Source organism: Belonocnema kinseyi, chromosome 2, assembly GCF_010883055.1.
Source record: "Belonocnema kinseyi isolate 2016_QV_RU_SX_M_011 chromosome 2, B_treatae_v1, whole genome shotgun sequence".
In the NCBI taxonomy this organism is placed as follows: Eukaryota; Metazoa; Arthropoda; class Insecta; order Hymenoptera; family Cynipidae; genus Belonocnema; species Belonocnema kinseyi.
In genome coordinates, this window is record NC_046658.1 from 83556556 (window position 1) to 83570479 (window position 13924).

The 13924-nt window shown below is 27.4% G+C and overlaps 2 protein-coding genes across 2 annotated transcripts in view; one reads left to right on the forward strand and one right to left on the reverse strand.

The window, feature by feature from the left end:
- LOC117166974 (actin-histidine N-methyltransferase) overlaps nucleotides 1-13924 on the reverse strand; it is a 65464-nt gene that overhangs the window by 28285 nt on the left and 23255 nt on the right. The gene's annotated exons all lie outside the window — the stretch shown is intronic.
- Nucleotides 578-13924, forward strand: part of LOC117166973 — a 26821-nt gene continuing 13474 nt past the window's right edge. Inside the window, exon 1 of the mRNA XM_033351479.1 lies at nucleotides 578-1335. Coding sequence (XP_033207370.1) covers nucleotides 1216-1335 — 120 coding nt within the window. The 5' untranslated portion in view covers nucleotides 578-1215. The remainder of the gene's footprint in view (nucleotides 1336-13924) is intronic.

Consider the following 13924-nt stretch of genomic DNA (forward strand, 5'->3'; position numbering starts at 1 on the left):
TCTCATAATTTTTTTCATATACACGCCAATAAGAATAGCATTTACGTTTAAGGCGGGTTGCATACTTTTTGGTAAGCCCCAGCGTATCCGCCCTGTATATGTTTCCGTGTATAAAAAAGGATTTGCAGAAAAAAAAACAAGAGACAAAAGTACTCAATCAGTGAGCGGAAACATAGGAAATGTGAGCAAAGTGAATGAATGAACTTGAAGACTATTATCATTAATTATTTTAATATTTTATTATTTAAACGATAACAAAATCTCTGATAATTCGCAGTTTTCCAAGTATCTATAACCACTTAAAGATTAGAATATTCTAAAAGGCTAATTGTTAGATTAGACCTATTTTCGTCTATTTTTCCTACTTTCTCGTGAAATTGAGAATGACCAAATGACCACCTCAACTTAGAAAATATGAAAAGTTAATATGCAAAGTTAGTTCTACCTACACATTCTCTCAACTGGGGACGAATCGCGAGATGAAATGCATCTCTAAACGCGAGGGAAGAGAGCGACTGTCTATGAACCTTTAGAAGACTCCTTAAGAAGTTTCACCGGCTTACTTACCGCGGAGGCGAGAGAAAACCGCATCAGTTAACAAGAGAGACTTAGCGCGAGAGGTTCGAATGAGTCTGAGCGATTGCCTTTTCGATTCGATCGTTAAACTAATAAACGTCATTAAAGTAATTAAGAAACAATTCACAAAGAACAGTATTTCTCAAAGAAGAATCAACGCCTGCGATCAGCAATCAACAAATTCGAAAATAAAAGTGCATCAGACTGTGATTGTGAACGTGCCGTGAAATAAAAATTAAATCTTCTAAATTAACTACCAAATTCAACAAATTGTCAATTCAAGTAAAATTAGAACAATTAAATAGTGGAAGCCTGAAAGTTGCAAACACTTCCACTGCATTATTTTCCAGAATATTCTGATTATGAACTCTGAAGTACTTTGGTTCTTTACTGTATGAATTCACAAGATTTGTTCTCCCTGTGCAATCGAAAAAACGTGATTTTTGTGTTTTTGATCCTGGCAGCTTTCTACGTTCACTTTTACTTGCAACCACCAAAACCAAATATTAGTAAAAGATTGTACTTCTGAAGATTTTTTTTAGGACTTCTTGCAATTTGTGAATTACTCCCAGAAGGGTGACAAGAAGGGATTAAGTGATTGGAGGAACTATGGTTCTCTGATCTCGGATTACAGTAAGAATGAGGAAAGTGACTTATGTTATCTTATCCTTAACTGCACTCGATTTATGTGCCCTCTTCAATTTTGCCGAGTCGACAGAACTTGCCGGTTCGAAGAATGTCAACGATCGACAACATCGGGTACGATTTGTATTAAATATTATACTTCTAGCGCATGCCACATCAAGAATAACTTAACACTTTCACGCTCACATGCCTTCCTTTGAAAATGTAGAACTGAAAAGTCACCTCTTTTAAATAAGAGAAAATTTATCATTAAATTTTTAATTTTAGAAGTAATTATTCAAGATAAAAACATATTCATAACGTAACAGGATATTCTATTCTCTGAATAAAAAATTACAAGAAGCCTCTATTTGCTTCCTAAAAACAATTGGTTTTTATTCAGAAGAGAAAAATAGTAATTCAAAACTGTATTGCTTTATTATTTATTTATAAAATATTTTCATACTTGAAGCTAAATTAAATTTATTGAAGAAATATTCGTTTTTGAATACCCCCACCCCCACACTATATAATTAATGTCCTAATTCAATTATTTTTATTAAAAAGATTGATAAAATCGAGGAAAATATTGCCATTATTAATTGTAACTGATTTCAAAAGAAAACTAAAGGCGAACTTAAAAATAATATAGCAGTTTAAAATTGTTTATTGAACAATAGTTATTTAGAGTTTTACATGTTTCTTTTGTTTTTAGGTAAAAGTTGCAACTCTTATTTAACAAAAATATTGTAGGGCTCAATTTAATCCTTGGAAAGGTTTTCTACAAATATCGTTGGTACCTTTATATTTTAAAAATGTTATGTAAGAAAAATATTGTTCATAAAAATAACAAATGTATCATTCCTGAATACAATTTTTTAATAAACTTTTATATACATGGTAAAATATATACTTCTCTACGAGAAAATTGATTAACAATTCCTTTCCAAAATTTAATTTAAAAATATTGCAGTTAAAACAAATTTTCAAAATTACTAACTTAATCTAATAGAATGGACAAAGAAACCCCTAATTGAAAAATATTAAATAACATTTTTTTTAACTAATTTCACATTAAAATAAAATCTGTTTCTACAATTTTATTAATAAGTCTATTCCAAAAAATCAGAACTGATTAAGCTTTGCTCGAAAGCGAGTGCAGAGAGTTCATTCGCATACATTTTCAATTCAGTGAAATTGTGCAAATTGAAATTAACAATCTTTAAAGATCTGTAGCTCCATCAGATACCTTTTTGATTGAATTCCTAAAAAATGTTCTTAAAAGCTATAATTATTAGCAACTAGATTTTTCACCCGATCTTGATCCTTTCGTGCAGTCCAGGTTAATTAATTTTCCTAAATTTAAACTTGTTCCTGAAATTCAATTTAAATTTGCAAAACAGAGTTGCTACAAAATCACAGTTTCGAAATTCCTTGACTTTCTCTGAATTTCCCCTCACCAATTTTTCATGTTCCCTAGCAATTCTAAAAAATTTTCTTTTAACAATACAAACTACCTCAATACATTTTATAAGGGGCCATCCATAAATGACGTAAGGCATACGTAAAATATATGAATCTTTAACCAACTAAATCGGGTTTCAACTTTAAAAAAGTCAATTTTAAACAAAAAATGGAAGAATAAAATTTTCAGTTAAAACAATTATTGTCAACCAAGATAAGAAGAATTTTCAAGAATATAGTTCTATTTTCAACCGAAGTGATGAATCTTCAATAAAAAATGAATCATCAACAATAAATGTAATAGTTTACATTTCCCCCAATAATGGAATAATTACATTTTCAGCTGAGAAAGTTAATTTTCAACTAAAAAACAAACAAATTTGAATGATGCATCGTTAAAGACAAAAGTTAATCTATAACCAAATAATTGAATTTCTTACCAAAAAAATTAGCAAAAAAATAGTTAAATTTTCAACCAAGAAAGATTCTTCAGTCAAGAAAGAAAAAAGGTTCTACCAAATTGCAGAAAAAAAGTTAGTTTTAACCAAATATTTAAATTGTCTACGAAAATAGTTAAATTTTTAACAGAAAATTTTCAGTTAGAAAACTAAATTTGTAACAAAAAATAGTATAGTTAAATTTTCAGATAAAAAATTAATTTTTAACAAAATTAATTTTCAATGCAATAGTTAAATTTGCAAAGAAACAGATGTATATTCAACCAAAAGATTAAATTTCCTAAAAAAGAATTAATTGCCCAAAAAATTGGAATAGTTAAATTTTTAGTTAAAAAATTAATTTTTTAATAAAATTATGAATCTTCGACCAACAAGATTAATTTTCAACTAGAAAAAGTTTAATTTATAACAAAATACACGCACTTTCAATAAAATATTTAAATTCTTTAAGGAATTTTCAACCTTATAGTTTAAAATTTAAAACAAAAAATGCATTTTTAACGAAAAATATGAATTCATCACCAAGAAGATCAATATTCTACAAAAGAAGATAATTTTTCAACAAAATACAGAAATTTTTAATCAAGCATGGAATAGTGACATTTTCAGTTCAAACAAATAAATTTTCAACTAACCAAAATTTCAACAAAACAGTTAAACTTTGAACAGAAAAAAGGTTTTTTAAATGCAATTATCAATCATCAATAAAAAAGTTAATTTTTAAGAAATTAGTTCCTTTCTCAGCTAAATAGTTGCATTTTCAATAAAAAAAATATGAATTCTTAACGAAAAATGTAATAGCTAATATTTCAAACAAAAAATATGTCAATTTTAAATTTCAAAAATCAACAAAATAGTTAAATCCCTCACCAAAACCGATTAATTTTCAACCACAGTTATGATTTTTAACAAAAAAAGATACAATTTCTATCAAAATTGTTGAATTTTTAAATGACAAAGATAAATTTTCAACCAAACATGGAATAGTTGAACTTTCAGTTAAAAAATAAATAAATTTTTAATACAATAAAATAAATTTTCAACTAAATAGTTAAATTTTGATCGAAAAGTGTTGTTTTTAACTACAACGATGAATCATCAACCAAAAATATGAATTTTTCAACAAAGTAATTCCTTTCTCAACTAGGTATTTGAATTTTCAAACAAAAACATAAGAATTCTCGACGAAAAATGTAGTGGTTGATATTTCAACCTAAAAAGGTATAGATTTTAAACAAAAAAGACCAATTTTCAACAAAATAATTTAATTCTCCAACAAAACAGATTAATTTGTAACCAAATAGTTGTGATTCTTAAAAAAAAAAAATAATAAGATTAACTTCAACTTCAGTTTATCGAAAATTCGATGACTTTTTGGAATTCTATGATCCGTAACAGCTCTGTAAAATTATTGTCAAAAAATTGTGGTTTGATTTGTAACAAATTTATGAAAAACCAGAAGAGTTCGCTACGCTAAGCCAGAAAAGAAAGAGAAAGTTGGCACGTGCAATGACTGCGGAAAGTTCGAGATAAAATATGATTTCATCGCGTAACGCGTCATCACTCAAGAAATCCAAGCAAATTATCCCAATTACGTGAGGTTGAGAAATTAAGAACCCCCTTAAATTAACAAGAGTCTGTGCATGATGAGATAAGTCAAGACGTTAACTCCGGAACCAGTAAATTACCTTCTTCCGAGGAAACATTTGCACATTCACTCAACCAGAAGAGCTTCAAACACGTCTAGAGAAATTTTTTAAAAACATTTTAAGTAGAATTTTAATTCTTAATTGGAACTAATTCACTTGACTTTAAATGCCCTTCTCTTGCGCGGTCTTTATTGTATAATCAGGGCTCGGATCGACTAAAAGGCATGAACAAAATCGTATTTGTTCCATAAAATTACAAAGAAAGTGGCAATGAAATTTCTAAAAAATCTACAAAAGGTTGCACAAGAATTTGTAAAGCTGATGAAAAAAGCAGTATCAGACACTGAATGGCAGAAATAATAACTGCTCAAAATAAACTTTAAACTTACATTTTTTTAAATCAATAGTTATTCAGATTTAAGGATTCTGAATCTGGGGTTAAAATATTTTTTTCTGAATTCAGGGGCATTCATTTTAAACACTATAATCTTGAAATTACTCAACAATTAAGGCTTTAAATTTGAAAATACATAATTTAAATAATTATTCATACAACAAAAAATCAGTTTTCACAGCCCAAAATGCTCTCGAAACAGTGATCACATTTGATGATTTTTCATAAAAATAGAGAAATAAATTCTTTGAACTAAAATCAATATAGATACACTGAGAGAAATTTTAAGAGATTAATTCATGGACTGGGACTCTGTAATCTAAAAGCATATAATTCAAGACCTGAAAGCAAAGAGGCGTGGCCTAATGCCTGAAATGTTGAGACTTATACTTTAAAAGCAAGGGTTCCGAGATGTTAGTTCTCGCGCCAAAGCGTAATAAAACTAAGGAGTAGTGCCGTGAATTAATCCCCCGAAATTTATCTCCGTGTACAATATTGACTTAAATATGAAACTAGCATTTAACTTTATTTTTAACTTTAAATTCCTAAGATTTTAAGTCGAAATATATTTTATTTTCAACAAAGTAGTTGAATTTTCAATGAAATAAAAGAATTTTTTAAAGATAAACTAATTATGAACCTAAAAAGTTGAATTTTTAACAACAAATTTATATTTAACCAAGAAAGTGGACTTTTCCATGATAAAAGATGAATCTTTTATCAAAAAATGCAAACATTTAACAAAAAAGATAAATTTTTAACCAGAAAAGATAAATTTTTAACAAAATGTTTAAATATTCAACCAAACACTCGAATTTATATTAAAAAAGACACTTTCAACCAAAAATTGATGTATTTTATTATTGGGTTCTATAATTTCAGTTCTCATTTAAGTGAAAACCCGAGAAAAAGGAGAAAAGGACAAATTTCTTGAAAAAGAGAAACTCTTTTTTAAAAAAAAGGGGGGGGGGTTAGGGGAAAGATTGTAATTTAATTTGAAATTATGCAATTTTGAACGTGTTCGACTTAAAAAAAATCCTTGCAAATGGCTTGCAACCCGAAAAAAATAAAACTTTAATATTGATTTACGAAATTAGTAATTTTTAAATTTCAAACTCTATTTATTAATAACAAAATTAAAGTATAAAGCTTGAATGAAAAAGCACCGAATTTTTAATTAACTCAATTAAAATTTGAAATTTTTTCCAGTTTTGAATTTCAAATTAAAAAGCTTCATTGTGATTAATTTTGAAACTAAGATTAGTCGCATTTTTCTCCAGAAACTCGCATTTTTTCAAAAAAGTAAAAAAGGCTCAAAATTCGCACGATCCGATCTCTGTATACTAAAAATGGTCTGTCGTCTTTTTTATCTAACAAGTAGAGTAACGAAAAATTCTCGAAAATCTCGCACTTATTTTTGCTAAAACCCTTATAAATCTGATTGGATTATGCAGGACTTGAAATTGCTCCATTTTTTACATTTGAAATTAAAAAATTAAATTCGCTGGGAACTTTCAATTTGTTTACAACTGTTAATTTATTTTGCGATTGTTATGGTGGCGAAATATTTCATTTTTCTTGAAAATAAAGGTCTTAGGTTACCTACTTTCATAATAGAATAAGAATTAACTTAATTAAAACAAAAAAATAATAAATTCCGTTAATTCTTTAATACCAATTCTGAGTGTACACTAGGTATTAAGGCTTTACAAAATTTGAAAAGATTTCAAAAGATTTAAAAAAATTAAAAAGTTTTTGACAGAATATATATTACATCATTTTTATAGATTTAAGAAGATTTCAAGGGATTTGGAGAGATTAAAAAAATGTAACGCATTTTCATTTGTTTCAAAATATTTTTGCTTCTCCTGCAAAATTGGGTTGACTGGACTTCGCACCATTTAGCTTTCCCCGCTTTAATTTTAAAATTCATTTTTTCGAGTGAAAGGAGAGATTCTTTTCACATATTCCTAATATGTATCGATAAATAGTGCCCTAAAGTACTTGGAATCGTTAAAAACAGAATTTCGAAGAATTGGTCCTTATCCAGCTGTCATTATCATGTCTTAATTTATATATAAAAAAATGAATCATATATCCATAGAGAATGAAAACTGTTTTTAATTGGTATTAATACTAAAGGTAAAAACAAAGAAAATTGTACAGCTTAAAAAATTATAATTCAAACTGTCGAAAGTTAATCTTATAACTGAATTTTATTTATTGAAAGCCACTATCTTAAAACAGGAATAATTTCAATATAGAAAATACAAAAAAAACAACTTGGAAATTAAGTTTTCAAATATGAATAAGTACTTTTAAGTATGAAATATTTTTATGATTTTGCAAAATTTTTCAATGGGCTATAAAATATCACAATACTTCTAAAGGTTTTTAGTGTTTTCTAAACTTTTTCGAACCGAATTCAAACAGTTTTAAAGCGAGCCTTTCTTAAATTAATTTTTAAGATTTATTTCACATAAACCTTTATTTTTGGCTTAAAAATATAAAAAGTAAAGGCGTTCGTTGAAACAGTATCACAAATAAAAATTGGAAGCATTCGAGATGGAATATTTTTAAATACAAGCATCAAATTTTAAACAGCTCTGAATGAAAAGTGTAAAAAACTCTTATATTTACAAATTAAATGTTTCACCTTGAAGAAATTGAACAGATTCAAGTTGTGAAGTATTAGAAATTGAACATTTTGAATATTAGCCATTGGAATTGTAAAGTTTTAAATGTTAAAACATTTGCATAATAAAATTTTTAAGAAATGAAACAATTTCAAATTGAAGATTTCAAAGTTAAATAGTTTTAATTTGGAAATATTGGATGTGAAAAATGTTGAATATTAAGCTTTTAAAAGAAATATAGAAGCAGGAATTAATCATTAATAATTTTTAAAAATAGATTTAAAAACTAAACCCTTTAAATGTAGATAAAAATATATTTCTAGTTGCAAAAAAGAAATGATCAAACATTCTACTTTGTTCCTATAATGTTGAAATTGAATTCACCTACTAACTAAATCTACATATTTGTAGGTACTAAAAAATTGATTTTAAACTCACAAGCAAGCCACAAAAATGGAAAAAATACGCACTGAAAGCGACAAATTGGCACTAAAATTTAGAATTGGCAAGAGTGAAATAAACACTACATAAATCTTAAATTACCATTAATTTAAAGTTACTTCAAGTTCTATTTCCACGAAAAATAAAGTAAAACTAAAATTACATAAATGTTTTAGACCGTATTTACTTAAATCAAGGACGTTGTTTTAGAGGAAATTAGACTACACTTATTTTCCCCTTTATGAATAAATCCACAAAGTTACGAATATTTGAGTTTTAAAATCTATAGAAAAAATACATTTTTTTGAAACTTCTTTAGTTTTTGATCTAATTAAAATGTTTACAATTTTCTTCACGGATTCTGGTGGATTTTACGGCCCCCTTTCGAAATCCATAAGAAAGTTTGAGAATATTTGAAAAAATTCACTAAAATGGGGACAAATTGTTTAAAAATATAAAAAGTCGATTTTCACAAAACTCACTCGTATATATTCCAAATTTTTTATTAATTTGGCCTTTTGTAGGGAAGACATCCTATACGTTTTATGTGAGCTAAACTATTTTTGTGGACAGAAGAATTTTTTTATAAAATTCAATTTTCGCATTTTTTCTGAAACAACGAAAGGTACAACAAAAATTAAGTTAAAAGTTTGCAATTGTAGAATTGTTCTCTACAAAAGGCTTCTTACTTTTTTCTCATATCTGCTTCATTTAAGAAAAAAAGTCAATTTTCAGGAATAAGAAATTTTCCCCACTCAAAAATGGTTTAGCCCTCATAAAAGTAATAGAATGCCTTCCTTATTGTATAAGCAGAAACTTGAACAACAATTTAAAAAGTAAAAAAGGTGGAGGTTTCCAGAAAATCTGTTTTTCATGTTTTCAAAATTCGAAGACAAAAATAAATAAGATCTTCTGGAAAATTCAACATTTTTTATTTCTTGTAATATTTTTAAAAACATTCTATTCATATAAGGAAGGCACCCCATCAGTTTTATGTAGCCTAAACTATTTTTGAGGCCGAAATAAACGTTTTCCCTCAAAAATGAATTGTTCACATTTTCTTCTAACGAAGCAAGATATCACATCTGAGTACGGAATTTTTTTTGGAGGACATTTTTGGATATGCGAAAATTTGACTTTATGACAAAAAATTCCCTAAATATGAACGACTAAAAAAACTGAAAAATAAAATTCCCGACAATGTAAAATTCCCGAATTAGAAAATTTACTAATGATAAATTTCGGGATAATCAAATTTCCGATTATTGACATAAAATTACCGTATTATAAAATATCCAAACTGGAAAATTCCCGAATTTAAAGAATTAATCTTTTTTGCAAATATTGTTTATTAAAAAAAAATTGAATATTCTAAAATTTTTATAGAAAACAATTATTTTTTATGTTTAACGTTTCTGAAATAATGATTGTTCGAATTTAAAATAACAATGAATGAAAAAAAAAATATTTCTGGATGAAAATTTATTTCAATTAATGTTAGTTTAAGCTCAAACAATATTTATTTAAACTTTAAACATTAGAAATATTTGTTTTTTTTTTAGAAAAATATTTGATTATTGTATTTTCAATAAATATATAATATTTATGAAAAAAATTTAATTGGTTTAATTCAAGAATTATCCCGTTCGGATATTTTATAATCCGGCAATTTCCTGTCATGAATTTTGTTGTTCGGGAATTTTTAAATTCGGTAATATTATAAACTGTCGGGTATTTTATTATTCGGGAATTTTCCAATTCGATAATGTTATAAACTATTCGGGAATTTTATTATTCAGAAATGTTCCAATTCTGGAATTTTACAGTGCCGAGAATGTTATTTTTCGGGATTTTTCATAAAACAAAATGTTTTTCCAATTAAAGACAAAATTTGTAAGAAAAAAAATTGGCAAAAAATGTAAGTGTGGGATTTTTTTTGAAAATTCAACTTTTTATATTGTTAAAAAACTGCATTAGATCAAAAACTATACAAGTTTGAACACAAAATTTGTATTTCTTAAAATAGACGTCAAAATTCAAATACAGTGACCCGGTTTTGGGACGTGGTGGACGTAAATCAGGGGACTCCCAAAACCGCACATCCCGAAAAATTAAGTCACGGGGTACTAAATCGCGGGGCCACTGTACTTGTTACTTAGTAGAAAATTTCTTTTTTCAAATATGAAAAATAAGTATCATCTAAGAAATCTCTTAAACTATTTCGAAATCGTGAGCGAATCAGTATGAGTCAACCAGCGATTGTAAGCAATCACGAACAGACAAGTGAGAAATTAAGAGAGCAGTCAGTAGTCAGTGCATTCAGCATTTACTTCCCGGTAATTTCCCGGTGTTTTTCCGGTTCACAATATTTTTTGACGGTCATTGTGATTGAAAAATTTGAACTCTTGAATCTAAAAATGTTTTCATTTGAAATTATAAAAACTGAAATTCAAATTAAAACACTTAAAGAGGAACCATTTTGAATTTTTAACTTTTGAAATCAACGTTTAAAATTGTTTGTTATTAAACACTCAATAATTTACCCATATAAAGTGGAAGCTTCTGACACATTTCAAGTAGACAATTTTAAATTAAACACCGTTAAATTGTGAAAATAAAAAAAAATAAAATTTTATAAGTTGTATAATTCGAATATTCTAAATGTTCAATTCAGAAACAATAATACTTGAACGATTCAATTTTTTTTGACTGAAATTTTTTAATATTATAATACAAATTAATTTTATTTTAAGTCGAAAAAAATGAGCAATTGTTCCATTGTTATTCATTTACCAGAATATCTGTTTCTTTTAAATATTCTTTTAAAAATTATTTAAAATATTCCCAAGTATCTTAAGAAAATTCTTGTATTATATTTGAACCTTTCAAAAATCGTTAAGCTCTATATTTTGCTTGAATCTTTTTGGAATGAGTTCAAATTTCAAATTATTTCTGAAATTAAAAAAAAAACTTCTAAAACTTCTGAAAATATTCAAAATTTTTTTTTAAATTACCTAAAAATCCTTCAAAATTAAAAAAAAATTGACTTCAAATCTTACAGATTCTTTTTTGATCAATTTTCTTATTTGAAAATTGTTTCAAATAACACAAAAATATTCTCTTGCAATTAATTATTCAGGATAAAAAATGTTGAAAATTGAAAAATAATAAACTCACCGGGAACTACAATTTGGGCAACAAATCAAATTTCCAATCCATGCAAGCTTCAACTTTTCTAATTACATTTCGCTGATCGATTGCTAACTTTTCCAATTGTCATTATGATTATACTGTTATTTTAAAGGTCTCACTTACGACTAAGTTAAGTTATTAATTTATTGAAGTTAATTTATTCAACTTTAAAAGTTTTCACTTTGTATGGACATTGTAAACTGTTGAAAAATTCAAATCAAAAGTATTCAATTTTAAAACAAAAGCAGTATAAAATTTAAATCAATTTAGAATTTCTTTTACTTTGAATTCATATACAATTTTCAATTATTCAAAAAGAATGCTTTGTGGTTACATCGACTTAGGATGGAAACTTACAGAATAAGCTAAATGGTACGTAACTTAGAAAATTGAATTCTTGAAAATTACCTTAAGCCTACCCAAAATATCTTGAGATTTACCGAAAACTTCTGTATGTTTACCAGAAAAATTAAGAAAGTTATTGCAAACAAAAAACTTCAAGAACTTTGAAAATGATCTTTTATTATAACAAAATCAAACGAAACATAAAATAAGAGATTAATCCTCATCATTATTTTATTTTATAAGAACAAGAAAAACGAAAATGAGCTTTACACAGTAGTCATAATCATTTCTCAATAACCACCTCAACTTTAACCACGTTTTGTGGCAAAATAAAATTTGTTTCTTTACATATTTCTAACATTTATCGATAGGTCAAAACCTAAAGTACTTGTAACTGTAACAAAATGTTTTTCCCAAACTGGGCCTTATTTAGTCGCCGTTCTTAGTACCTCAATTATGATCCTTAAATTTATGAAATTTTAAACTTTTTCAAACAAATTACAGGAGCAAAAAAAACTTCAACAACGTTAACTGGTTGAAAGTGGCTGTATGGTATATTCTAAGGATACGTTAATTTAATTTTTAATACATACATTGCCTGATGGGTAATTCATCAGGACACGTTAAAAAAAAGGTCATTAAACTGATTAAACTTATCATTTTCCAAATGTAATCCGGAAATAGTAGTCCGGTAATCGGTATTTCCAGAGATGTTTTGACAATATTTTATGTAATACATAACTCAGTCCTATTTTAGAATAAATCTCCCTTTCTTAGTGCAAATACTCATATAAGTGCTCATATTATTCAATATATATTTTACTAAACACTGTCTATAGTTACGGAATTTTCCGCAACGTTTGCCCTGGACAAGCTATAAAAGGGGTTAGAAGTACGTAGAATTCCAGAACGTTATTAAATATTTTGTTATTAATTATTAAATGTTTTTATTGCAAAATGCTCAATATTGCCCGTTTTTCATATAACATTATTCTTTCGATTAACCACCATATTGTCGAAAATGAGCACACACGTCTTTTAAAAATATTAATCAATCTTTATTGAGACTTCGGTGTGTTAAATTCAAAATATGGCAGAAAAACAAGAATCAATAGAATGAATTTATCAACATTTATATATGTTCTTTGTTTTCACGTTCCATTCAAATTGAAAAAATATTAGTTGGCGGGCACACATCATGTTATGGCTACGCCGCCTCTGACGTTATATAGTGCAACCAGGTGCAACCGTGAGTGTGACCCGTGCGAGCTATCATCGAACAGTCATATGAAATAAAATGCAATCCTCGGAAAAAATTCATCTGATTTCAGAGTGAATGGCCCCTCGAAATAATTATTCTCTACCGTAAACTATCTAAAAATACTAGAGCCACAGTGTAGCTTGAGTACAATAATAAATTAAAAATTGTTTTCTAAAACGTGCTCAAACTGAAGGATCCAAAATTAAAACAACTTCATGGTCCACGAATTTTAAGAAGGACGAGAATTTAGTTTCAGCGTAGGCGATAAAGCTATAATATACATCTCGAATTAAACAATCATTCAATTGGAAAAATACTGAGGCTATAAAAGCTACTATTGGCATTTCCGCTTCTAATCCATACCTTATTTGAAGAAAAGGTGTCACAATTTGTCTTTAACAATACATATTTATTACTTTCATCTTATTGTGCAACTGCAAACTATGATAATTGCAGTGAAACTTTCTTTTTTTATGGTCGTTGAACTTTGGACATTATTTACCTTTGCATGGCTCGTTTAACGTTAAACGCTATGAATCGTGACTAATCGCATTTTTGCTGCAATAAGCAGAATTTATTTTAGAATCTAGAGTATCACTTCGTATTGTCTCTACTTCGTCTTTACCGCTCAGCAAATTATAAATTTTAAATACCTATATAGTGTGTCGTCAGACAAATGCAAATGTGGTTAGTGGTTACGTTAATGAAAATTAAGAGAGCATGAAGGAAAACTCTATTTTTAGAGTCTTATACTTAAAGATTTTGCAATTTTTCATAAACAGGGTTGCTACAAAGTCCTAATTTCGAAATTCCGTGACCCATAAGGCGTATCAAAAGTTGAAAAGCTTATTTTTTTCCCTTTTCCGAGAGGGGGGGGGGGGGGG